At 41.6% G+C, this 26394-nt stretch overlaps 1 protein-coding gene across 2 annotated transcripts in view; it reads left to right on the forward strand.

The window, feature by feature from the left end:
* The first annotated feature begins 4070 nt into the window (after positions 1–4070).
* The window catches only part of BAIAP2L1 (BAR/IMD domain containing adaptor protein 2 like 1), a 60944-nt gene continuing 38620 nt past the window's right edge, over positions 4071–26394 (forward strand). The window contains exons 1-2 of one of the 2 annotated variants that reach the window (XM_033166479.1): positions 4071–4515; positions 24209–24284. In XM_033166479.1, coding sequence (XP_033022370.1) covers positions 4465–4515; positions 24209–24284 — 127 coding nt within the window. In that variant the 5' untranslated portion in view covers positions 4071–4464. The remainder of the gene's footprint in view (positions 4516–24208; positions 24285–26394) is intronic. The other variant, XM_033166481.1, reaches the window with a different exon arrangement.

Genomic DNA, 26394 nt, shown 5'->3' on the forward strand with positions numbered 1-26394 from the left:
GGAATATAAAGGCACTTACAGTGCAGGAATAATTGGAGAGTTTGGTATTTCACTGCTCCCTCACTCAGAGGTTCTCCCTTGCTCACTTTCTGAATTCTAGCTGGAGGGGGAAATCAATTAAAATAGCCTATGTTGTCAACTCCATGTCCCATGTAATGCCAAGTTTTGTCCACAACACACACACACACACACACACACACACGGGAATAATGCTGATATATTAAACGAAAACTATTACAGTTCTGTTCTATACTGTATAATATCATGCCCATCTAATTTCTCTAGAGGCTTGTTATTGAGTACTTTAAAAAATGAAGATAAAAGTATATGGTGAAAATAAAATACTTGCACATCATGGGTGGGTGTTTCCCGCTACCCCTTTGCCACTGGAAGCCTTATAAGCTGCTGCAGGAGACGGACTGTGAGCAACATCATGGGAGGGTGTTTCTACTAAGATGAAACTGTGATGCCCCCTTGTTATTCTTGCTATTGGGTACTGCACATTGTTTAAGTAATCTTGTTATATTTATAGTATTGGGACGTGGGTCTTTTTTGGTATGTTATTATATCTGCTATTGTTTTGCTATATTATAAAATTGCTATTGTTATTGTTTTGCTATGTTATTATGAAATTGTTTTTGCAGTGCTTGTTTGAAATGCATCCGTTTTTTGTTGTAAGCCGCTTTGAGCATGATTTTCTTTTTGTGGAAAAGCAGCATACTGATAAAATGAACAAATGAAGCTCTGAAACTGTTAGAAATAAAGACACTAGAATGCCATAACTTGCCCTCTCTCCAGATCTATATATTTTACCTTGTTAGTAGAGTTTCAATGTCCAACGTAACTAAGCTACAGCCGAGACTTAAAATTGATCTGGACTCCTCTAAGCTCCACGTTTCTGGTCCTCCTCCTGCTGGTATGTTGGTGACAGAGCACAGGTGAAGATAAGAGTCACAGCTATGGTAAACCATAGCTTAATATAACACAAGTGAGTATAGGTAAGCCTTGGGCTGACTTGTTCAGTTTCCTACACAGCCAGGAGAAGTTTGGAAACTTTTGTTTCCACTTTTGCTTAGCTGCAGCTTGTAATGATACAACTTGAAGCCATGGGTTTTGGAACTGGTTTGTATAAACAAACCATAAGTCAACATTCATCATAGTTTAGGGTTCAGACAAAATGCTGAACTGTAGTTAAGTAAAATCAGAAATATCACAGTCTGGGTTCAACAGTGACTAGGACATCATTCAGAGGTTACAAGGGCATTGAAGGGCTCGATGAGCTTCTTGGCCCCGAACCTGATACTGGTGATCAAAGGCTCACTGAGCTTGAGGCTGATAGAAAGCAATATAATCCACATGAGCTACAGGTGAGCAGGGATCAGGACCAGTTAGTAGTGCAGCTTGAGGAGGGGGAGGGGTTTGGACAGAGTCCTTAGGACCAGATAGAGATGACAGGAGGGCTGCATTCAGCCCCCAGGCCTGAAATTCTCACTCAGGCTGTAATGGCTCATCCACACCTATGACGCACCCATTGACTGGTGATATTCCTAACCAAGGAGCATATACAACCACCCATTTCCAACCTGGAGGCAAATTCAAGTTGCCATGCCAGCAGCAGTAATAGTTGCTTCCCCCCTCACTTTTGGCAGCACACCATAAAGCAAGTCTGAGCAGGACCCAAGATTCTGCAACCACCTTTTCTGAGGGATGTTTTCAGTTCATAAGATTATCTCAGACAAACACGAGAAGTGTATTGTGGCATTTTGAAGACTTTCAGCATAACCCCATGCACATTGGCTACGAAGTAGGTTACACAGCATGTTCAAGGAGGCTTACTCCCAAGGAAAGTGTGCATTGATGCAGTGCTGAATATGTTTACCCAGAAATAAGCTCCATTGAATTTAGTGGGATTAACTTCTGAGCAAATGAATACAGAATTGCACTGTAACTGATTTGCCGTGGCATAAATTCCCAGGGACTTTTAAAGCAAGCTCTAGCCCCTAAAAAATTCTGCAGTCACAAAACTGTTGTCCTTTAATGTGCTTTTTGTGTTTGCTGTTATAAACTTTTGCAGTGGTCACCACTCTGGAATCTGTATTTTCATCGTAAACATTTGAGCTTTGTATAGAGATGTCAGAATACTTGATCGCCTTTTGCACCATGATTGACCATGTTATAAATGACGGTAAGTGCTAATAGTACTTTATGTAGCTGCATAACTGAGCTCTAACCCATGAAAGTGGCTGCCAAAATAAATCTGTTACAGCGTAATCTGATGTTTGTTGACTCACCCACCATACATTTAAAGAACTCTAATGGTTGTGGCTCCCCTCCCACCCCAAGAATCCTGGAAACTGTAGTTTGTTAAGGGTGCTGAATTTCACAAAAGTTACAATTCCTGGCTCACTTAGCAAACTACACTTCCCAGGATTATGTGTGACTGTTAAGGTGGCATGAGAGCTGGACCATAAAGAAGGCTGATTTCCGAAGAATTGATGCTTTTGAATTATGGTGCTGGAGGAGAGAGACTCTTGAAAGTCCCATAGACTGCAAGAAGATCAAACCTATCCATTCTTAGGGAAATCAGCCCCGAGTGCTCACTGGAAACCTCAGATCCTGAAGCTGAGGCTCCAATACTTTGGCCACCTCATGAGAAGAGAAGACTCCCTGGAAAAAAAACCTGATGCTGGGAAAGATTGAGGGCATAAGTAGAAGGGGATGACAGAGGACAAGATGGTTGGACAGTGTTCTCAAAGCTACCAGTATGAGTTTCACCAAACTGCGGGAGGCAGTGAAGGCAGGAGTGTCTGGTGTGCTGTGGTCCACGGGGTCACAAAGAGTCGGACAAGACTAAATGACTAAACATCAACAACAACAAGAGTGCTTTAAATGCATCTTGTGTATACTGCAGCCTTACAGAGGAAGCCATACGTGTGTTTACTCAGAAGTAAGTCCTACTGAGTTCAATAGGGCTTACTCCCAGATAAGTGTACACAGAATTTGCAGATGGCAAACAGGGCAGGGGGAGGAAAAGGCTGGCTAATGGTGAATCATGCATTCTCTATCTGGTTCATCTTCAGCCAAAGTATTGCCTCCCTCCCCTTTCCCACCCAACTTGATAAAGAGTTCAGCAAAAACCAGTCGATTGTTTTGCGACATTTTTGTTTGGTCTAATAAAGGTATTGTCCTAATAGGAGATTTCGGATGTATTTGTTTTGACAGGCCTACACGGCTACCTTTATTTTCCTGTACCTTGGGTAATAAGTTGCCGTGCCACTTTTATGTTTTAAAAGCAAAAGTTGTACAAAGTGAATTATATTGGGTGTGGGTGTGTGTGGAGAGAGAGTAGGATTTCAACCAAATCATACATAATGACATCCAAACAATTACACGTATAACCTCCCCGCCGCCCCATAAAAAAGTGTCATGAGACAAGAAAAATATTAAAAGTGAATATAAAGGGGGGGGAGCAAGAAAAAGTGGTGGTGGGGAGACTGGCGAAGAAAACAATAAACAAACACGTTTGCAATCCTATATACCGATAATCAGCGGTAAAAAATAAATCCAAAAACCACCACTTCCCCCCCCCTGCAACAGACTTAACAGAATCGCGCTGTAGGGGCTGCTACTAAAGCCCCGTCAGGGACTTTTACCTGAGAGTAAGCGCAAAGGAACGCAATGGGGTTTAATTCTAAGTAGACCTTACTAAGCCCTCCTTTCTTTCTCTCTCTCTCTCTCTCTCTCTCTTTTCTTTCTTTTTTTTTTGGGGGGGGGGGCGGTGCGCGTGTTGCGGCAGAATAAAACGGCCGCCCTTCTCCCTCTTCACCTCAAAACTTTCTCTATAATAATAACGAAGATTTTCTCGGTGAGGGGAAGGAGGCGGAGGCGGCCCGAAGCAACTTAAAGGCCTCTTGTCCCCCCCCCCCCCGGCAGCTCAGGTAAAGAGGCGGCGGAGCTAGAAGCGGGCCGGGCAACCTCGGCGACCTTCCTCCGCTTCGCCGCTCGGCCGGGCCCGCCTTGCGGCTGCCGCGTTGGGCCAAGAGGGCCCCACCTCGCCCGACTCCGCCCCTGCCGCCGCCGCCGCCGGGGCCGCCTCCCGAAAGGGCTGAGCCGCTGAGCTGGCCGGTTCCACGAGTTTGACAGTTTGAGAGGAGGAGGAGGAGAAGGAGGACGAGGGCGCCACGGCAGCCAGCGCCGCCGTCCCCGCCGGTTCACCTCAGCTGCGTGGAAGGGGAAGGAAGGCGGCTCCGAGGGGAGTTTTGTTTCTCTCTTTCTTTCTCCGAGGGAGTTCTTGTCTCTTCCCGGGTGGAAGAAAAAGGCGCCCCAGGGTGGGGGGAGCGCCGGTCGCCGTCGTCGTCCTGAGGGAAAGTTGTCTCGGCCGCCTCAGCCGCAGTTGCGCCTTCTTCCCTCTCCTCCCTTCCCGCTCCAAGCAGAAGCAGCAGGAGCACCTCCACCACCACCACCATGTCTCGGGACCCAGAAGAGGTGAATAAGTTGACGGAAAGCACCTATAAAGTAAGTTGAGGCGAGGGGAAGTCAAGCGGCTACTTTCTCCGCTCTGGGAGCGGGAGGGCAGCAGACCCAGACACCGGGGGAAGAAGAGGGGGGGAAAGAAATACTCATTATCCTGAGGGGAAATATATGCTTGTGATCATGATCATGAATCGAACTTCTTCGTTTTATTTACTTATGGCATTTTTCTGTCCCATCCAACCAAGGAGCTCAAGGTGGGGCGCAATGGTTCCCCTCCTCCCCGTGTTATCCCCACAACAACCCTGCGAGGTAGGTAAGGCTGACAGGCTGTGACTGCTACCCCCCCCCACGCCCCTGTGAGCTCCATTGCTGAGCCCAGGGGATTTGAACCCAGGACTCCCAGGTCTTGGTCTGGCACCCTTAACCACGAATGCCACACTGTCTCTCTGGAATTATTATTTCCTTCAGTGTTCAGGGCCGGTCCTCCTCACAAGAACCCTGCGAGGTAGACCAAGCCTGACAACAAGTGTGTTTGTGTGTGTGTGTGTGACCGGCCCAGGGTTACTCAGGTAGCTTTGGGAGTGGGAATTTGGAGACAGGTTCGTTCCTGTGCAAACTTAACCTGGGAGTAAAGCCCAGCGAACACGGTGGGGCCGTCTTCTGAGTGTCATTGCACAGCTATGCGCTCTTGTAATGGGGCGGCTGTGGGGGGGGGGTTGATGTTTCAGGGTGGGAACGGATGTGAGGTTTGACTTGGCTGCTACGCAGGTGAGGAGTTAAGGTTTGCCTTGGCAGCTACGCAGGTGAGGTTCGCCACTCCTTTATGAGTGTGCCACACCTGCCCTATTGCCTATAAACACACAAGAGAGCACACAGAGCCTTTCATGATGCCTTTCTGGTTCTCCAAGGTCAGGTACATACTCTTGAGTGCTTAATAGAGGGAGGGGGTACTCCCTAGCAACACCCTTGAATGGCTAGCATACATGTAATTTCCATACCCATCTGAGCTTTCCATGTGTACAAATGCAGGTACAAAGTGGACGTTTGGTGTCTTATTCTGACTGGCAGCAGCTCTTCCAGGGTTTCAGTCATGCATCTCCCCCATCCTTGCTGGGAGATGCCAGGGATTGAACTAGAGGCAAAGGAAATGCGATGTCACTGAGCTAAGCCCCCCCCCCAATGTTTTTTCCTATCAGATTCATTTAAATGGAGATGCCACCAATTGGACCTGGGACCATTCCCTTGCAAAACACTACAACCTGAAAAAAGAGACAAGGCGTGTGCTTTTGTAAACCAATAAATTTTTAAATAAATAATAGTGATAATAGAAATAGTAATATGAACACTACAGTTCCACTCCCAAAGGCATTACCCTTCTTTTTCCATGATAGCAGCTTGCTTGACAATTGAAACCATTCATTCAGAGTGAAGATCAAGCCTTATATGAACTATTCCTTTCTGTCTAGTCTGACTGACCTTGGCTGTCTGAGGTCTCAGACAGTGACTCTAGCCCTAGAATCTTTTCAGGTATTTACGCCAAGAATTGAACTTCAGCCCCTCCTGTGCTATGCAAGTTGATTTCTTTCAAATACATGGCTTAACATGTTTTCATGTAGAAAGGGATGGCAATGGATGGCAGGTGTTCTCATATGTGACAGGGCTTGTGTGGGCTGTGGAAATGCTTTCCCTGTGGCTACTGAAGCAAATGTCTATTATGATCTTGAAACCCTGTAACAAGCTTGTAAAAAGGTGGATTTGATGTATGTTTGTAGATACTGGTGGAGTTTTTCTAATCCATGGTAGTGATTATATGTAGACCTTCGAGAGTAGAAATTATTGCAGATTCAGGCTGAGTAGAAAGGCATATACTCAAGATCACATAATGCAAATTAGGTACTCATTAATGTAATCCAGGCGTAGCCTAGTAGCCCCCAGATATTGTTGGACAGCACACCAGCTCCCATCAACCCTAGCTAGTAGCATAGCCATTTGTTAGTGATAATAATAGTTGTAGTCCAACAACATCTGGCACCATATTGGCTAGCCCTTGTGTATAAAGGTAAAGGTAAAGGAACCCATGAACATTAGGTCCAGTCATGTCTGACTCTTGGGGTTGTGGCGCTCATCTCGTGTTACTGGCCAAGGGAGCTGGCATACAGCTTCCAGGTCATGTGGCCAGCATGACAAAGCCGCTTCTGGCGAACCAGAGCAGCACACGGAAATGCCGTTTAACTTCCCGCCGGAGCGGTACCTATTTATCTACTTGCACTTTGACGTGCTTTCGAACTGCTAAGTGGGCAGGAGCTGGGACCGAGCAACGGGAGCTCACCCTGTTGCGGGGATTCGAACCGCCGACCTTCTGATCAGCAAGCACTAGGCTCTGTGGTCTAACCCAGATTAAATGCTTGGTGTTAATGCTGCCTTTGGGGTGAAGGTGGCTTCCAGTCTATTTTTTGATTGCTGGGTGCCCAATAAGTTTTGGCAGTTTTACTGGATTGTTTATAGAAGGAAACAAAGAATTTCTCTTGTGGGTTTCAAGGCGTCTATATTCCCAATCTGTTCAGGATAGGAACCAAAGTTGGGGTACTTTCTGCAGTAATGTATCTGAGAGGGCAAAGATATTGGGGCTAATGTGCCCTCACTGACAAATTCACCTCAATATAGTAGCAGAGGGAAAGGGGGAAATTACCACAATTGTTCCTGTTAAATGTATGAGTATGGGCCTACAACTCTCAGAACGGTTGACCATATGTAGGTAACTTTCTACATTAGAGTATCTTCTAATAAAATGGGAGCTATTCTGTCAGGTACCTCTTTGGTGTAAGGCATTGTGGGTGCTTACAATTCAAGGCCCGGTGAGAGTATTGCCCAAAAAAGAAGTTGGGCTTTTTTGTTTTTTTCAGAGAGGATTCCAGGGTCAATAACGGTAGGAGTGCTTAGGCCAATCTAAGGAGGATCCTAGTACAAGGTTGTGTGGATATTGTACCTTCAAGTTCAAATTACAGTGTTGTAGGTAGATGCTTGGGAGAAAAGCAATGACTAACCTAGACAGCATCTTAAAAAGCAGAGACATCACCTTGCCGACAAAGGTCCGTATAGTTAAAGCTATGGTTTTCCCAGTAGTAATGTATGGAAGTGAGAGCTGGACCATAAAGAAGGCTGATCGCTGAAGATTTGATGCTTTTGAATTATGGTGCTGGAGGAGACTCTTGAGAGTCCCATGGACTGCAAGAAGTTGAAACCTATCCATTCTTAAGGAAATCAGGCCTGAGTGCTCACTGGAAGGACAGATCCTGAAGCTGAGGCTCCAATACTTTGGCCACCTCATGAGAAGAGAAGACTCCCTGGAAAAGACCCTGATGTTGGGAAAGATTGAGGGCACAAGGAGAAGGGGACGACAGAGGACAAGATGGTTGGACAGTGTTCTTGAAGCTTCCAGCATGAGTCTGACCAAACTGCAGGAGGCAGTGAAGACAGGAGTGCCTGGTGTGCTCTGGTCCATGGGGTCATGAAGAGTCAGACACGACTAAACGACTAAACAACAACAAAGGTAGATGGGCAATGTAATTCTGTGGAGGGCCCTGAGGTATAAGACAATGAAAAGACCATCAATATGCGTATCAAAGGCTTCCAGACAGGGAACTATTGCTCAGGTATATTTGTTTGGGAATCCAAGCTGTCCAGCAGACTGAATGACACCTTGGTTTAAGAACAGTCCGGTTTAAGAACGATTCGGTTTACAAACTCTGCAAAACCGGAAATAGTGTCTTGGTTTGAGAACTTTACCTCAGTCTAAGAACGGAATCCGAACGGTGGAAGGGCACTGGTGGCGGGAGGCCTCATTAGGGAAAGTGCGCCTTGGTTTAAGAACGGTTTTGGTTTAAGAACGGACTTCTGGAACGGATTAATTTTGTAAACCGAGGTACCGCTGCATATTAGAGTGATAACCCTGTCATTTAGTATGGACCCCTTTGTGGACTTGGAAGGTTAATCCAGTTTTTAAATGAAAGGTGGTGCTGAGGCTTCACATGCAGAACTGCCTCTTGAATAATTATTATTATTATTATTATTATTATTATTATTATGTACTACAATGAGTTGTTGTGCCAACATGCCAAAGGCCTGATTCCAACATTGTGTGAAACAGACATCCTGATTGGATAGTATATGCAGGATAATAAATACAGCGTTTTCTATTGATGTTGTATCCAACTTTTCAGAACTTTTCTTTTCTTTTCTCAGAAATACATTAGGTAGGGATAACCCACCACTGCATTCTCTCAATATAAAGAGCATTGAAACAGCCTGAAAAATGCTGTTTGGAAGCTCTTGAAATGATGTGTAGCATGAGTAATCTATTTATTTTACAAATGTTCTGTATGAGTTTAAAGTATCTGATCAGTTTGGAAAGTTAGTTGCATGCATTAGTTGTATACCTCACATGTTTGTAAAATACTTTAACCACCCAATGATTTCTAATTCTGTCCTGGTTTAGAAAAAATCTAAAATATTTTGGTATGTGCTATTTTAAACCTATAGTTGGGGTTTTTGCATATCTGCCATTGTAAAGTCATTTCTTTTTCCATGATAAAAGCTTTTAATAATGCTGAGGTATGTATGAATTGTTAACCTACTATGGAATGCATGCTTATGTGAGCATATGGCCAAATCAAAAAAATTGTAGGGTAATCCACAAGTCAGTAATGTTGACTTACTAAAAAGAAATCTTTTAATTTTATTTTAGCAGAGGCAATTGTTTTATATAACCAGATTTCATGCACCTTGTTCCAACACTGGATTATTTCATTGCTGGTTTTAATAAACTTCAGCATTCTTTAAAAGTCCGTGCTGCACCTTCTAGCTTGTTCCCAAAATAAACTTGAATGACTGATTCTGCTAAATATTGTTTTTAAGGTTTTGAGTTATAGCATACATTTCAGTGTGAATCTTGTGGCTACTCTGGTCCCAGAAATTTCCTCTCCTTGTGTCTTGTGCACCCCAGTTATTTCCTCTTACTGTTCTAATTAAAACCTCATCACCTCCCAACTGTCATAATCACAGTCAGAAACCTCCTAACTCCTCCAGAGCCAGTGTGGTGTGGTGGTTAAGAGCGGTAGTGTCGTAATTTGGGGGACCAGGTTCGCGTCTCCGCTCCTCCACATGCAGCTGCTGGGCTAGTCACATTTCTCTGAAGTCTCTCAGCCCCACTCACCTCACAGAGTGTTTGTTGTGGCGGAGGAAGGGAAAGGAGAATGTTAGCCGCTTTGAGACTCCTTCGGGTAGTGATAAAGCGGGATATCAAATCCAAACTCCTCCTCTTCTTCTTCTTCTTCCATCCATCCTGCCTACTTCACCTCACCGAGTGGATGGGCTGGCTCTGTATATAAGAATTTTTTGCAGTTTTTTCATATCCTGCATCTGCCATTTGAGAGGAAGATTCTTTAATATCCACCCACACTTACTGTATAGTAGTATTTGCAGAAAATAACTTCTAGGAACGACCTAACCTCAGACTAACCAACAACAGGAAAGATGTGTCCTGGTTGCTAGGGGAAAGTGAAAAGAAAACTATAGAGAATCCAGTGACTACTGGAAAATAAGACAGAAGCAGGGAAAGTATACTTTCCAGGGATTTCTATTGCCTGGTGTCCAAACAACTCACTTTATCAAACACAGCTCTGATTTCATTCATTGACTAAAACACTGATAGGTAGGAGCAGCTAGACCTATTCATTTAACAGAAATCACTTAGGAGGGGGCCCACACATTTTGCTTCATACATTTCTTTCTACGAGGGCCTTCCATGGTGCCTACAGGCATCAGACGGGCAACCCCCATTTTGGCTGTGTCTTAGTGTAGATCATCCACGTTAATAAGTCTGACCATGAGCTAGAGAATGCTGTTGCAAGACTTCACTTGTGCATTTTGTTATCTACTGTGAGACTGTATGCTGGACTAAATACAGTAAACCATTGGTCTGATCCAGCAAATTATCCTTATGTAAATTTAGCCTAACAGCCCCCAAGTTGCTTAATAATGCGGCAGCTAGACTGGTGACTGGGAGTGGCCACCAAGACCATATAACACTGGTCCTGAAAGACCTACATTGGCTCTCAGTACGTTTCGAAGCACAATTCAAGATGTTGGTGCTGACCTTTAAAGCCCTGAACTGCCTCGGTCCAGTATACCTGAAGGAGTGTCTCCACCCCCATCATTCTGCCCGGACACTGAGGTCCAGTGCTGAGGGCCTTATGGCGGTTCCCTCGCTGCGAGAAGCCAAGTTACAGGGAACCAGGCAGAGGGCCTTCTCAGTAGTGGCACCTGCCCTGTGGAATGCCCTCCCACCAGATGTCAAAGAGATAAACAAATACCTGACATTTAGAAGACATCTGAAGGCAGCCCTGTTTAGGGAAGTTTTTAATGTGTGACATTTTAATGTATTTTTAATCTTTGTTGGAAGCTGCCCAGAGTGGCTGGGGAAACCCAGCCGGATGGGCGGGGTACAAATAATAAATAATAATAATAAGACTCACATTTATTGAGTACACATAAAAATCCTAGTTATTGCAGTAGTCAGAAATTGTGTTGTTTCTGAGGCAAGCACATCTTGGACTATGCATTTTACTTAACTAATCCAGGCTTCAGACCTCCTGTGATATATTTACATAAGATTACAACTGGCCTTGGACAACATGCTAAAATTCTGAGAAGAGAAATAGTTTGAGATGGATTTTGAGGCTCATAGAACATCACAATCAAATTTCTAACACAGACTATACTTTGCCTAAAATATCTGAGTGGCAATATATTCAATGTATTAAGCCCTTTGCAAATGTGCAGAGAAGTAAAACGTATCAAGGCCATTTGTGCTGAATTCAAAATTCCACACCCAGATCATTCGCCACCCCTATATCTTCCACTATAGGTTATGCAAATTCCAGTTTTTCCACAAAGTTAGATCTGAATGCAAATAAGAGCTGAGTGGAAAGATGAGATGCAGTAACCCAGGCCTTTCTAGTTGTTATTATATTAGGACTGTTCAAATCTAGAAAAGTCAAGTAGCATGAAACTAAAGCTACCCATTAAAAGAATAGGGATATTGCTGTAGTTCCAAGTCTATCCACTGAGGAGAATAAGAACAGTACAACAGCCCACTCTGTATATTGTATGCATTTATTGGCCACATGTGTCAGTGAGGTTTTCAAACTGGGATAAAATATCCTGGGATAAAAGAGTGGAATAATAAATGCATTTTATATTAAATAAAAATGTAGCGTTTCAGTTTCTTTGCACATAGAGCTTCTCAATTGTATGTCCATTGATCTTTTAGTCTTGTGGTGGGGGCAGGGCACCAAAAACTCCTACAGAAAATAAGTTTTAGAGGACAGAATTATTTGGCACAATGCTGAGTTCATGGCAATAAAGCATGCAAGATGATACCATCTTTTGGACCAACTTCTGTTGATTCAGTGTTTGTTACATTAGCTACTATGCACGTCTACTTCTCTAGCATCAGCATAAAACCAGCTCTCTAAAAACTAAATATAGTGTGGCTAAAAGGAAAGCCAAAGAGTTGTAAGGGTCAACGAAGAAGTTAAAGTTAACAGTGGGTTAATAGAGCAATTGATTTGGCAAAAATGTATATGCCATGTGACATGTAAAGTAAATTATGTATCTCAAATAAATATACATGTAGTCTACCTATTGTGTATGCCATTATCAAACGTTCGAAGCACTTTTCCAAGGAGGAAATGTTCATTTTCAATAAAAAAAGGTTCATAACAGAACATGATAACATAGGTTTCCCCCCTCAAATTACTATTACCCAACTATTTCTTGAAATGCCTGTTTTCGTATCATCTGGTATTGACATTTCCAGTGGAATTGGCATTTAATATTAGCATTACCAGAAAGACATACTGGTAGCCCTTGTCTCTACTTTAGCTCCCAGGTTGTATAAGGAAATTAGCATACTGGTGAAACTTGCCAAGGTTCATGAGCCTTGTCAGCAGCACCTGCTAGAACTGATGCCTTTCCTGTGCCTGCAGTGCCAGCCTTACCCTTGCAAGCAGGCATTCCTGGAGACTGCTCTAATGGGTACAGTTGTTTCTGGTGCTGTGTATGCTGGCAGTGGGGTGGTGGCAATGTGCACTGAGGGGCAGTTGGGGTTAAGAGGGGCCCACTAAGGGCAATCTGCCCTCCAGTCCTTGAGCTGGGCCTGATAATAAGTCATGGACAAATAGCATTGAATGATTTTCTGCAGTAGACTTATTATCTTACCTTGGGCAAGTTATTTTCCATTAGCATGGGGGTTGCCCAATAGAAACAGCTGGACTGGGTGAGGCATAGGTCAGAGCAAAGATGGAGCTATACGCTCTTGCATTTGTTCGGGGCGCTAATCATGTGGCTTGCAAAATCAATAAATAAGCCCCTTAAATCCCAGGTATAAAATGGATTTGGCAAAACTCTAAAAGAAAATAAGCTATGTTTGTTCTAGACCTCATGATTCCTTTTCCACATACAGCACACTGCCTATTTGGCTAACATGGTATCCATTTATTGGATTTCCATCAAAATATATTTATACAAATTGCATAACATCCTTGAATATACTTAACACAAAGCTCAGAACACCCGATGGAAGAGTTTAAATCCTACCAGCAGAGTTTCTTGAGGTGTCATGGGCACGTTTTTAAAATATTATGAAATGAACACATAAGTATTTTTAAGTGATTCCATTATTATAAGAATAAGACACAAATTTATGCAGGAAAGAAAACATCTTGAAAATGATATTTAAAGCTAGTTTTAAAAGCTAGCTTATATTAATGTACCAGGTAAACCCCATACAGTTAACATACATGGCATTACAGCGTGCATGTGTTGTAGAATATTATTATTATTATTATTATTATTATTATTATTATTATTATTATGGAACCGCCAGAAGGCCCTCGGCATTGGACCTCAGTGTACTGGTAGAATGAATGTATATTTTTTCCATGGATGATGTACTTTTTTGCTTTCACACCACATACAACTATAGCCCTATTTCGGGCCATAGTAATGCAAGTGATCCATGAATGCTGCTTTCTGGTAATCATATGGTTAGCCATGTCAGCAAATAAGTGTTTAAATGGTGTACATTGAAGTACATCGGCATAAAGGAATAATAAAGCATAATTGTATGCAGCTTCTTCAGGCAGACACTCCACCACATATGTTTATGGTTTGACTGCTAGTTGGATATTATTTAATGATATTACCAAGATGGAGATTTCATATGATTAAATACCTTTTATATATAAAAAAATACCTAATGACGTTGCTGTGAATTTCTTTGCAAACCAATGATTAGCAAGTTTGGTTAAGGTGTCATTGTTAGCTTGAGGATCTGACTATATCGGCAGGATATAAGCCTCAACTTTATAAGCTGCTGGGTCTTTATGCATTGTTGATCTGTGTCAATACATGCTGAGCTATTGTGTTCTTGGAAGGTGTGTCCTGCATAAGAGCAAAGCTGAACATGTATAGGAAATTACAAAAGCTTTCATTTGATTGGAAAGTGAAAATATTTCTGTAGTACTTATAGAGGACAGTGTATCTAGCCTATAACTACACTTTGACATTATTTTCACATGTGTGTACAGTATATAAAATCCACAGCAAGAGTGAAAGCACAAGGTTAGTTTCTATCAGCCTGGTTTTTGCACAGTACTTGCTACTTGTGCTGTGATTAGGAGTACAAAGTGCTTAATAAGATAAACCTTCTCAACTGGTTCTCTTGTGTCTGCCATGAGTCTTAGTCTTAAAAAGACTAATGGAGAATGTCGAGTGCTGCCCAGGAATTTTTAGAAACTAAAAAATACTGTGATTTTTAAGTGCATAATGTAATTTGTGAGTTTGGACCCATCACTCCCAAAAGCAGGTGAAGTCACACCAAAGTTTCATTTTGGTCTGCCATCAAAATGGCACCCAGCAACCAAACAATGACCAAGTCCGCCATCCCCACCTCAAGAAGCCTCATGCTGAGTTTTGAGGCAATACCTTTAGAGGTGGCCAAACCTATGCCAAAAAAGTGTGAAATGCTAGCTTCACATTTCCAAATGTCAACCAAGACTGCAAGCCACACTTCAGGAAGTTTCCTACCAAGGTTGGTGACCATATCTCAAGCAGTGGCTAAACCTATGCCAAATAATGGGTGCAGTCATTTCAAAGTCATGTTTTGGTCTGCCTTCTTGGTTCAAATTGGCAGCTGACACCCAAATATTGACAAAGATCTTCGCCTCAGGAAACCCTGTACCAAGTTTGACTCTGTTGCTTTTCACAGTGCAGGGGGTTGGACTAGATGACCATCATGGTTCCTTTCAACTCTACAATTCTATGATCTCAAGAAGCTGCCAAACCTATAGAGAACAGACTGACAGACGGGCAAAGCACTTTCCAAAATATATAGTAGATGAGGGTCTATTTATTACATTTTTATTTCACTCTTCTAAAGAATGCAGAATCCATTGTCATTTCTTCACCCCAGTGTACCCTGACAACAGCCCTGTGAAATATATTTGGCTAAGAGGAGATAACTATCCCAAGCACCATTTAAGCATTATGCTTAAGTGGGAATTTGAATCTACATCTTCCCATAGCCCAACATTCTAATAATCACACCCCATCAAACTCCAGCTTTCAATCATGGCTTGTAAGGCAAGCAGAAACTGTAGTTTGCTTGTTTGAGTCAAACAGTGCTGTGGTTTTCTTCAAATTAGGGAGAGAGGGGCTCGTGGTGCATGAGGGGAGGACATAGGTGGAGCAGAATGCACACAACCCCAGGACTGTTCTCACAATGTCAAAAACCATGGCTTGGCACAACATATGGCTTGAGCCATTAACTCTATATGACCATGTCTCTACTTTTTTATGTCTCTAGTTTCTTAAAAAAAAATCTAGCTTCCTTATTGATTGTGTTGCTATTGTGTAAGATATCAGTTACCTTTTTAAACAGATCAGTGAGTGATCACGAATGTTTGTTTGCTGTTTTTTCAGTTCTTTCAATTTAAGGAAGGAAATCTGAAATGATGTGATTGTTTTAAAAAGGAATGCACTGAGTGTTTTTCTTTTGGTGCTGTCTGGGAGTATTTATTCTGCAGAAGGCTATAAAAAGCAGTTATTAATCTGAAATCTTGGCATTGCAACTTCCAACTGATGGAAACTATTCTAATAATATTCATATTGGGCTAGTGCAGGCATAATGTTGACTTCCTGCTTACTGTGGTTAGCAAGTTGGGAAGAAGCCTGGGGAACGCTCGCTCACCAGCTCAATCCTTCCTCACTCTTTGTGGTCTTTCTTTTGCCTGATGTAAATATTCCCAATTGCTGTTAACCAGTTTGTCAGCACCAGTGGTGTACACTTGCTAGGGTAAGCCTCAACTACAGTTAATACAGATAAATTGCTTAACATGAAATTATATATATGGGTGGGGGATCTGTTTCAGGAAGAAGGGTTGCGGAAAAGCAGCATAATGTTATATAAGATAAATCATTCATTCTTATGATTATTTTGTATTGCCTTATGGTATCTTATGTTTTACAGTACTGTGTTTAGCTACGGTATATTGTTGTTAGGGGTGTTAAGGGAGGTGTAGTACTTCTGGTGAGGGACACTTCCTTCTCTTTCCATCCTGCACTCAACTCTCCCCTGTGTCAGCATATGACAGTGGCCACAGCCCAGGAAATTGCTTCAACTGGCTGGTTAAACAAGGTAAGGTGTAGCCGATGAGTCTCAAACTCTCGGTGAGTTAGGGACTTCCCCTGCATATGAAGACAAGCTCTGGTGGGTTGAGCAGATGAGACCAATAGTGGGTCCGAAGGTAATGAAGGAGGTTACTACATGTGCTGTAGAGGGAAGTGAGGGGTAGATGGGGCTCGTCAACCTGGAAAGGTAGCCCATCTAGGAGTAAGAAAATAATCTTAAACCTCTGCTGCCTTGTGGCTATGCTCATTTGTGAGAAAGGCTTTGGAAGTAAACCCCAAGGAAAAATCCATATCCACTGCCTTGCAGGACATCTTCAGGAGAAGAAAAGACTAAGCAGTAAGCCCTACACAAACCTGGAGTCCCTAATGTGGTTGGATGGTATCTTGTACATCTCCCTCTGGCAACGTCTGCAGCCAATCTGATGCCAAAGGTATTGCTTTGCTTTGCTTTGGACCACATCAGTGAGGCCAAGAGGGGAGTCGTCATCTGGGCAGCCAAGGACCTCCATACACACTGCCCAGGTTTGCAGTAGTGAGGCCACTTCGGCGCAGCTAACACAGCAAAAACAAAACAAAATCGAAAATTCTTTCTAGTAGCACCTTAGAGACCAACTGAGTTTGTTCCTGGTATGAGCTTTCGTGTGCATGCACACTTCTTCAGATACACTGAAACAGAAGACACCAGATCCTTAAATATAGTGGGGGAGTGGGGAGGGGTATTACTCAGAAGGGTGGTGGGAATGGGTGATAGGCTGATAAGTGTGGAAAACCTCGTCAACAGGTTTTCCACACTTATCAGCCTATCACCCATTCCCACCACCCTTCTGAGTAATACCCCTCCCCACTCCCCCACTATATTTAAGGATCTGGTGACTTCTGTTTCAGTGTATCTGAAGAAGTGTGCATGCACACGAAAGCTCATACCAGGAACAAACTCAGTTGGTCTCTAAGGTGCTACTAGAAAGAATTTTCGATTTTGTTTTGACTATGGCAGACCAACACGGCTACCCACCTGTAACAGCAAAAACAGTGCGGGAGGCAGCAGTTACGCGTTACTGGTCTCTGTGCATGCTGTAATTCTCCAGCAATTTGGCTTTGCCCCAGAAGGTGCACTCCATTGTCTCTTGCGACAGACAGGTGCCAACAACAAAAAATGTACACCACCTTGATATTTTATATGAGTGGGTGCTATATAAATAAATGATGGTAAAAGAAATTGCACAAAGTGATTTGACACCTTTGATTCACCTTAGTCACAGATATAAAGCTTATATCTAAACATTCCTCCAGAAGAGGGGGATTGGATTATACTTCTGTTGCTTTTCAAACTGAGCACCATACCATTTCACCATCCTAAGTTGTCTGCACTTGTTATAAATGACTGAGATGCTATTAAAGCACTGTAATCAGGGAAAACCAATGCTTGCTAGAGAATCAACATGAAAGGAGGAAGGTCAGAAGTATGTGACCATTCAAAATCACTACATAGCGAAGATAAGTAAATATGGAACATTCTAGAGACAAATATTGCCTCTACTTATTTTGTCTTTTTCCCACAGGAAATCTTTAAATAATACAGCAGAACAAATTGCAGCAAATTAGATTAGTTGAAGATGCCCATGGGTGTATATCTGAAAGATGTTTGGGATCTCTGGTTGAAGAAGTGGGTCGGGACAAGAAGCTTAGAACAGTAGTTGACAGCAGTATGGTAAATTTATTTAAATTATCAGAAAATCAATTGCTGTAGGTAAGAGTTCAGCATACTGATAATATATAAAAATAGGTATCGGAAGATACCGTATATCCCAGTCAAGGATAATACAACCAGAGTCTTCCAAACACATACATTCTAAAAACCCAGTGAGTCATAAGGGGGAAACTCTTTTCCAATGTGAGCTATGGTAAACAATCAGTTGGAAAGCATGTGTGGTGAGCTTTATGTATTGTATTTCCAATATGTGCACCTTCAGAGCATCTAGCCAACTAAAACAATTTAAAAGAGATGCAACTCATTTCAATTTATGCAACAATATAACCTAAATTTATAGAAATTGTCCAAGCAAAAGAAAACACAAAATTATTTAAGCAAAAGAAAAGCAAATCTTCATAAGTAGAAAGTAGTAAAAAAACGATTTCAAGCTATTGTCAGTGAAAAGGTTACTTTGTTTTAGGCAGTGTAAGCCTTCCTAGACAGGCACTGAAACCCAATAGGGCAGATCATTCACCACCTAGAACTGCTACTGTTGCCACCACTGCATAGTTAACTCAGATAAGATCAGTGTCATGATGCATCAGACTTGGCATAAATTGACTGATTATTATTCTGTTAGCCTCAGAACTGGATGCATTCAAAACTAGGTACCTGCAAAGGATCAAACCTATTGAGGTGGGCAATTTTCACAGCATCCTATTCATCAATCCTAGTCTAATCTTGGTCCCAGTCAAATTTAGTCCTCACCATCACATAGTGAGGTCTCCCAGGTACAAATGAGGTTGGCTGTGTTGTATGGAATTAAATTATAGATTGTGGGTATTTTTATTAGAAGTTCTACTGCAACATTTAATACATGGAGTCAGCCGAGTTTACTCAGAGTAGGCCCACTGAAATGAATGAACACGACTAAGTTAAGTCTATTAATTTCAATAGATGTACTTTGAGTAAAACTTAGTAGAATATCACACATGGTTTTTAGCATTCAGAGCTCTTGGATGAATTCCTGTGCCATTTGTGTTAGTTGGTCAGTTGATGTTCTAGCCAATCATTTAAGAACATAAGAAGGACCTGCTAGATCAGTCCAAATACTCATCTAGACTAATATCCTGTTCTCACAGTGGTCAGCCAGATGTCTGTGGAAAATCTGCCAGCAGGACCCGAGCACAAGAGCTCTCTTCTCCTCCCGTGGTTTCCAGCAACTGGTATTCAGAAGTATTAATGCCTACAACCATTGGAAGCTATCCTGTGGGAGTGAGATGCATTTGATCTAAGTTCACATCTGTATAATGATCATTTACATAGCTATTGCCTTGCTCTTTAGTAAGAAAGGCTCCCAGAGCACCTTACAAATATAAATAATAACAATATGCTATAACACAAACACTATTACATCTCGTAGAGTTATGTAGGAGGGACCATAAGAAAGGAATAAAATTGTTTTTTTTTACTCCAGTTCAAGTACATATTTATTATTTCCCAAATATTGCTCACCTTACATCAAGATCTGAGCCCAGATGACAGTAAATGTACAGTATGTACTGGTTCTGAGGCTCTTACTGTATTCTATGGAGAAGGTAATTTTGAGTCATTTTGTTTTTGATGTAATGATCAAAGTCCTGATTCCTAAAATAATACATCCAGATGTTTGTGTGACCATGAAGAAAAGTTGATGGGAAAGATCAAGTGCACTGCAAGATAGCTGTGAGATACTGGAAAACCTCAACTATTATGTAGTGAGGGAGAGCTATGACAAGGCAAAGGCATTGTCTGGACATTATTATCTTGTATCAACAGGGCGTGTGTGGTATGAAGCAGTATTCCTAGAATAGTTAACTGTTTCAAATGTAGACAAAAGGTCAGTTTACAACCTGCACTTACTGTAAATAGTTTTTACCTATTGTGATGTGAACTGCTCAGGTAATCTAGCTAAATGCATTTATTTTATATCGTTCTGTGTGTATTGTCATTGGGTATTTTTAAACATGCATACATAATTTTATTTGTATGCTGCTTTCCCATAGTTAAAACCATGCTCAAGGCGGCTTACTGCAGGAAAAAATACATAACTATAAACAACAAAAGCAGTCATAAACAATAAATAAAACATCAAATAGTACACAACCAAATTGAAACAATTTCCACATAAATCATAATAAGATCTAAAATAAAGATACAAAAAATAATATCAATAACAACAATAGCAGCGTAGCTAGCCACTCGGGCACCACGGAGGCAGTTGGTGTGGTGTTCCCTGTCCAGGGGGGCAATCAGCGCAGCGATCCCCGCCTGGGGGGATTTTGTCACACACACCCCTCAGAGATGACACCTGGGGCAGACTGCACCCATCACCACCCCTTTCTACGCCCCTGACCCCAAGACCCCCTAAGCAATACCCCAGCCCAAAGGTCTGCCCAGCAGCTTCAGCTGAAGTCGTTAGGGTCCTGTCCTCCCAGGCTAGATGGAAAAGGAGCAGGTCTTCCAGGACTCACAGCCTTGATGGTCTCATTTTTAATGTTTTTATCAATTGTTCAGATAATAGGAACAACCTATAGTATATTGCCATTGTTAATGTTTCTCCTGCCTAATTAGTTTCACATTTTTGGCCTTTGACATACCGAAAAGCTATGGTTAGAACATGAACTTTTAATAACAGCCTTGTCCATAACTTTGGCAAGTTTAATATTTGAATTTAAAAGTTGGGTTCAAGTAAGTTGGGTCCAGTTAATGTTATTAATATTTCATTAGGGCCATAAAATCACACACACACACACACACACACACACACACACACAAATAGTATTTGAAATCTACTGTTGCCTTCATTCATTCTTTTTAAAGTGAGTGCTTTAGACTTTATCCCAGTGTTCCAGTCTGATACAATGGTTAGTTTTTCAGAACACAAATATTTCATATTTGGAAGAAGTGAATTGTTTTGGTCAAAGAGTGAGTAGATAAAAAGAATACTTCAAAATTCTGGTCAGGATCCAAAGAACTGTGAAACTGTTTCTGTAAGATGTACTTTTCTCAGAGCAGTCCTTCCCCCATGCTGCAAGGAAATTGCTTTTCAGTCTGAGGAAAGATATTGCATAGCCAAGTTACATTCTATCACTGCATACCCCATGCATAAGACTGAGCTGGCTTTCAGGTGCTGTTTTTTAAACCTTATTTTTGTGTTATTGAGGGTTTCAAATTATCTGTATAAGCTTTTGAGTTCAGGAAGAGAAATCTTTTCCGTGCACAGTGTATTAGGAAATTGTATGGCCAAAATAGGATAGATTTTCCTTGTTAGGAATAGAATGTTTTTTGCACCAATGAAACATGTACTTATTATCTTATTAAAATAAAATAAATGACATTGGGTGACACTTAACAGCTGCAGTGTATTTTCACTACATAAGCCAAAACTCAGCAGTGGAAATCAATTTGGCTTTCATTCAGGCGATCAAGGTTAAGGTCAACATCTCAGAGCTCCAGAGAGGGTGGGAAGTATGGAATACCTGGTGTTATATAGTTTCCATGAGAAAATTCATCATTAAGATTATGGTGCTATTGAGTTACAGTACATTGCACACACCTGGCCAACATCCCCTTCCCCAGCAGCCCCCATCAGTACCTACCTGAGCCACAACACCCTACAACATGCTTGAGACAAGGTCTGTTGTTAGATCTTTATTTCAGATAAGAAACAGCACTAGCTTCCTTTATTTTTCTTTATCTGCTCATTACAGGTCACTGGTCACTTCTGAAAAGTGTGGTTTGCAGAAACTGACTTTGGTTTCATTTGCTGTTGCCTGGATGGTGGGATTTGTCTGATCAAACATATCATGGTAGACCACAGTTTAATTCTGTTTGTGATCAGTCCCATTTTCTGCCTTGCAACATTGGTTTCAAAAACCATAAAAACTTGAAATAGGTTTTTACTCTAGGTACTGACACCAGAGTTCTAGCATCAAACTTTCCGAGGCCAGAAGAAATGAGGCACAAATATCAACACAAATAGGACTTCTGGCGGCGACGCCATCGCGGGCGGTTGTGGGTTGCCTCGGCAGCGAGGCGACCCAGGCTGGCCCGGCGGTTGGAGCCCCGCTACCGCTAAGCGGGGCTCCGGTGGGGCACGGGAAGAGCGTCCCGCGCCCTGGGCTCCCCGGCGGGCCCGTTAAAGCTCTGAACCCTTCCCTCGTTCCCCCTGTAAAGGGGGAGTGGGGGTGAAGGGACAATGGAGCTGGGCCATTAGGGGACATGCCCCAACCGGGTCAGTGAAGCGGCGGCCGCCGCTCGCGACGAGCGTCAATGTTCTCCCTGCAAGGATGGAAACTAAAGAAGCCCGGTGGTTGTGAGTACTGGATTTGATTCGTTTTCCGTTTTTAACGATCCGGGAGGTTAAGGAAAGTCTGCCTCCCTCCCTTCGGTGGATAGAAAATAACTGGTTTAAGAGGCTGCTGCTACAATGATGGCTATAAAGTATCTTAAGTTTGACAAGTGAGACTGTTTCGATCTCCCTCTGGGGAGTAAGTTAGTGGAGAATATCTCTCTTTAAAAAACTGTGTTCTTGGCGCCCTGGCACAGGGAAAATGGCGGTGAAAGACTGTGACTGAGTGGAAATTTACTGGCACTAAGATGGGAAAGCTCTGAAATTGAAACTGTAATTTGATACCTATGCCCGCTTCTGCCATGCTGGGATTCGTTTTTGAGTTGATTACGAACTATGGATTGACTGAGGATCAAAGGATTACTTTTTTGAGACTGGAGCTGCTTAACCAAAAATTGGTGATACTGAACCGGGACATGTCAGAAAAGATATTACCCACAGAGGAGACCTTCCTGGAAATGGCGGCTTTGGAAGAGAGCCTTGGCAAAGAGCTGAAAGGGATGATTGAAGAACAGAGTAAAATGGCTTGGCAACTCCGGAAAAAAGAAACGTCCTTTGGGGGTGGCAGACCCAGGACGGGGAAGATTTCTATATCTAACTTTCGAGGTGAGAGCTCGGGAGTGTTGGTGAAAAAATTAATAAGTCTACAAACAAAAGAAGAATGGTATTTTGAACCGGAGAAGCTGGAAGAAGAGGAAGTGCGTACCCTGAAGCTCTATGCAAGGATTGCTATGGATTTTGTCTGGATCTGTGGATTTATAAGGAAAGAGGACATTTCGAGGAGCGGCTCCGGAACAAGACGGGAAAAAATGGACAGAAGGGGGATAGGGTGAATTGTATTAAGGGCAAAGCAAAAATGGTTTATTATGGTACTCTGAAGCCGGTGTGTTAAGACTTTAAGCTTTTGAACTAGAATAGGGATATTTGGATTTTTTTTATTAGCAGCAGTTTAAGGGAAGAAGATGTTTGTTAGGATCTGGTTAAGAATAATATGTTAAGGTATAGAATTTTGTGATGAATTAATGTGAAGTTACAATATGAATTGATTTTAGCTAAGTTAAGAACTAGAATAAATATTGTAATTTAGAAAATAAGATTTTTAAGAAGAATGTTTAGTGTTAAATCTTTTTTAAAAAATGTGTTTAAGTTTTATTTTTAGAACAAGAAGTTATCAAAGTAATATTTGGAATTGGAACCGAATGAGAATAGGCAGGGGAAGTCAAAATCAAGATTCGACCAAGAATTTTTTTTTTCAGAAGAAGAAGAATTATTGATATGTTTGTATTTGTTTATTTTTAGTTGGGATGGGTACGTGTTGGGTTAATGTTGGTGATGGTGTTGGATTGTTTGTCTGTTATGGAAAATTAATAAATTCTTATAAAAAAAAATATCAACACAAATAATTGGGAATGTGGGTATAAAATATACGTCCCCTATTTGGTTATGGGTGTTTGTTACTTCTGTCATTGTTTTTCTTGTAAGAAGATATTTGAGGAAATGATGGTTTCATTTTGGCTTATAAATATGTGAAGCCTTACAGAATCAGTGAACATTGCACTGCTCTGATCTTAGGTCAGACCTTCTCTCAGACATACTGAAACACATGTTCAAGGTGTGAAGCAATTCCGCCCCCCTGAATCTGAAGTCATTATTGTAAATTGCTTAGAAGTTTTATTGTAACCCAGCAGGATATACATTTTGTTAAATAAATAAAAATGTCAGGCCACCTCAAAGGCCAGTAGATGGAAAAGCAGTGTATATTTTAAAATGATTTCCGTGCAGTTGAGCTAGAAATGTGACTCAATTTAAGTGATATGCTTTGCTAAAAAATGTTTTAGACACTTTAAACTACATTTTTATGCCACTTTAATGATATCTCTGATTTTGTTGTTCTTCACCAGAATGTTATGGAACAGTTCAATCCAGGGCTGCGGAATTTAATAAACCTGGGGAAAAACTATGAAAAAGCTGTTAATGGTAAGCCTCCTGACTTTTAAATTAATGCAGTAATTTAACATAATATCCGGTGTTTTAATTCTACAGTATTAAAGTCTAATGAATGTCTTGCAACAAAGTCCTCTCCAAAAGTTATTAGCCCTTACACAGATTACTTGCAAGAAAGCAAGATCAAGGCTGTAATCCTGCATAGTCTTAAAAGAGCTCAAACCCACTAATTTCAAAGGGGCTAAGCACATCATTCACTGTTTTGGGGTTGTTGTAAATAAAAACTACCTGCCTAGTTTAACCCAATTATTTAGGTAAGAGAAAAACATTCTGATTTTGTTTTTCACTGTCCTGACCCTTCATCTCATTTCCCTAAGTATCTGTCATGAACCTGGGATTGGATCAAGCAATTGGGAGCCTGAAGGGGACTTGCACACATGACCAGAAGCACATCCACAAGATGAGCACATGGTACTAGTGCCCCTTCAGCCTCAGGATGCCCTATTGCTATCCTCTGACTCAGAGAACTTCGTCACAGAAGCCCTGATACAATCTGCATTTTTCTCCACTTGGTCAGAGTAGAAGACTTGCTGGAACGGGCTGAGTGAAGGCATCTTTCAGGAAAGGTGGAACTTGCAATTGCGCCAGAATGGTGCTCATATAGGAGGCTCAGTCTCAGGCTGACTTTTACTGAAACAACAACAACAACAACAACAACAACAACAACAACAACAACAACAACATAATAATAATAATAATAATAATAATAATAATAATAATAATAATAATAATTTATTTGTACCCCGCCCATCTTGGCTGGGTTTCCCCAGCCACTCTGGGCGGATTCCAACAGAACATTAAAATGCAACAATCTATTAAACATTAAAAGCCTCCCTAAACAGGGCTGCCTTCAGATGTCTTCTAAAAGTCTGGTAGTTGTTTTTCTCTTTGACATCTGGTGGGAGGGCGTTCCACAGGGCGGGTGCCACTACCGAGAAGGCCCTCTGCCTGGTTCCCTGTAACTTGGCTTCTTATAGTGAGGGAACCGCCAGAAGAAATGTTCTCTTATAGCATTTATTCTGAGCCATCCACAAGGCCTTGCCTCTGCTAAGATCAGCACTGTCATCATAACAGTATCTCAGGTCATAGCTTAAGTTGGAACAGTTCCCTGGCTGATGAATTTCTAACCCAGGAATTTCTAACCCATGGGTCTGACAGAAAATCAGACTGAAGTGAGCATTGACCAATGGTGACTGGGAATTAACATTATTTCACCCAAGGATTTCTCCTTCCCAGTTTTCTTCCCAAAGAATGTAATGGTGGTGATAACATATTTAAAGTGAAGGTCAGATTAAGCAAGAACAATCAAAGAAAGTCTAAATCTTCCACAATTTCCCATTTTGTTTTATTGTATGAAAAATATTATAACATTGATCCTATTAACCTTGCATTCCCAAGGAGTTTAGGTCAGAAGGACCTTGTTTCTGTGACTCTTATTTAGAATGGCGATCTTGTACATGTTTTAAAGAGCTCTTAAAGATAATAATCTTCTGAGTACTTTTTCTGACTAAGTATTGCACAATATTTATCTGCATTTGAATTGTTTTTGTTTTAAATTGAGTTCGGTTGAGCTTTGGGGATTAAGCTTTGCAATTCTTGCAGGTACTTCTTCATCTGCACTACCTTTTTTTACCATAACCTTTGCCCTGACATATTAGCCTATAGTGCCACAATAGCATCCTGCCATGCTGATAAACAACTTTAGGATGCTGTAGAAGCTAAATCAGGTTTGTAAGTAAACGCTCAATGACTTGCCTGTGATAATAACTTTCTTTAGGTGACCAGGCCTGAAAGCTTTGCAAAACCTGGTTCCTTAGTATTTTTTTTATTTAAAAGAAATAATTTAAGTATGTGCAGGCAGCTACTTAAATACTTGATAGATTATTAAAGTATGCCCTTATTTACAAGCCTGGATAAACCCATTCTCAAGAGTGGTTTGCTGGTGCAGCAAGCGTTGGGATGTAACAGTGCTGATTTTAGTAGAACTAATTATGAAATATTTTTGGAAGATGAAATCGTGCATTGGAGATTTTCTCTGAAGGTCTTACACTCATACCACACAATTAACTACCACAAACTGCAC

This window comes from Lacerta agilis, chromosome 13, assembly GCF_009819535.1.
Source record: "Lacerta agilis isolate rLacAgi1 chromosome 13, rLacAgi1.pri, whole genome shotgun sequence".
NCBI classification, from domain to species: domain Eukaryota; kingdom Metazoa; phylum Chordata; class Lepidosauria; order Squamata; family Lacertidae; genus Lacerta; species Lacerta agilis.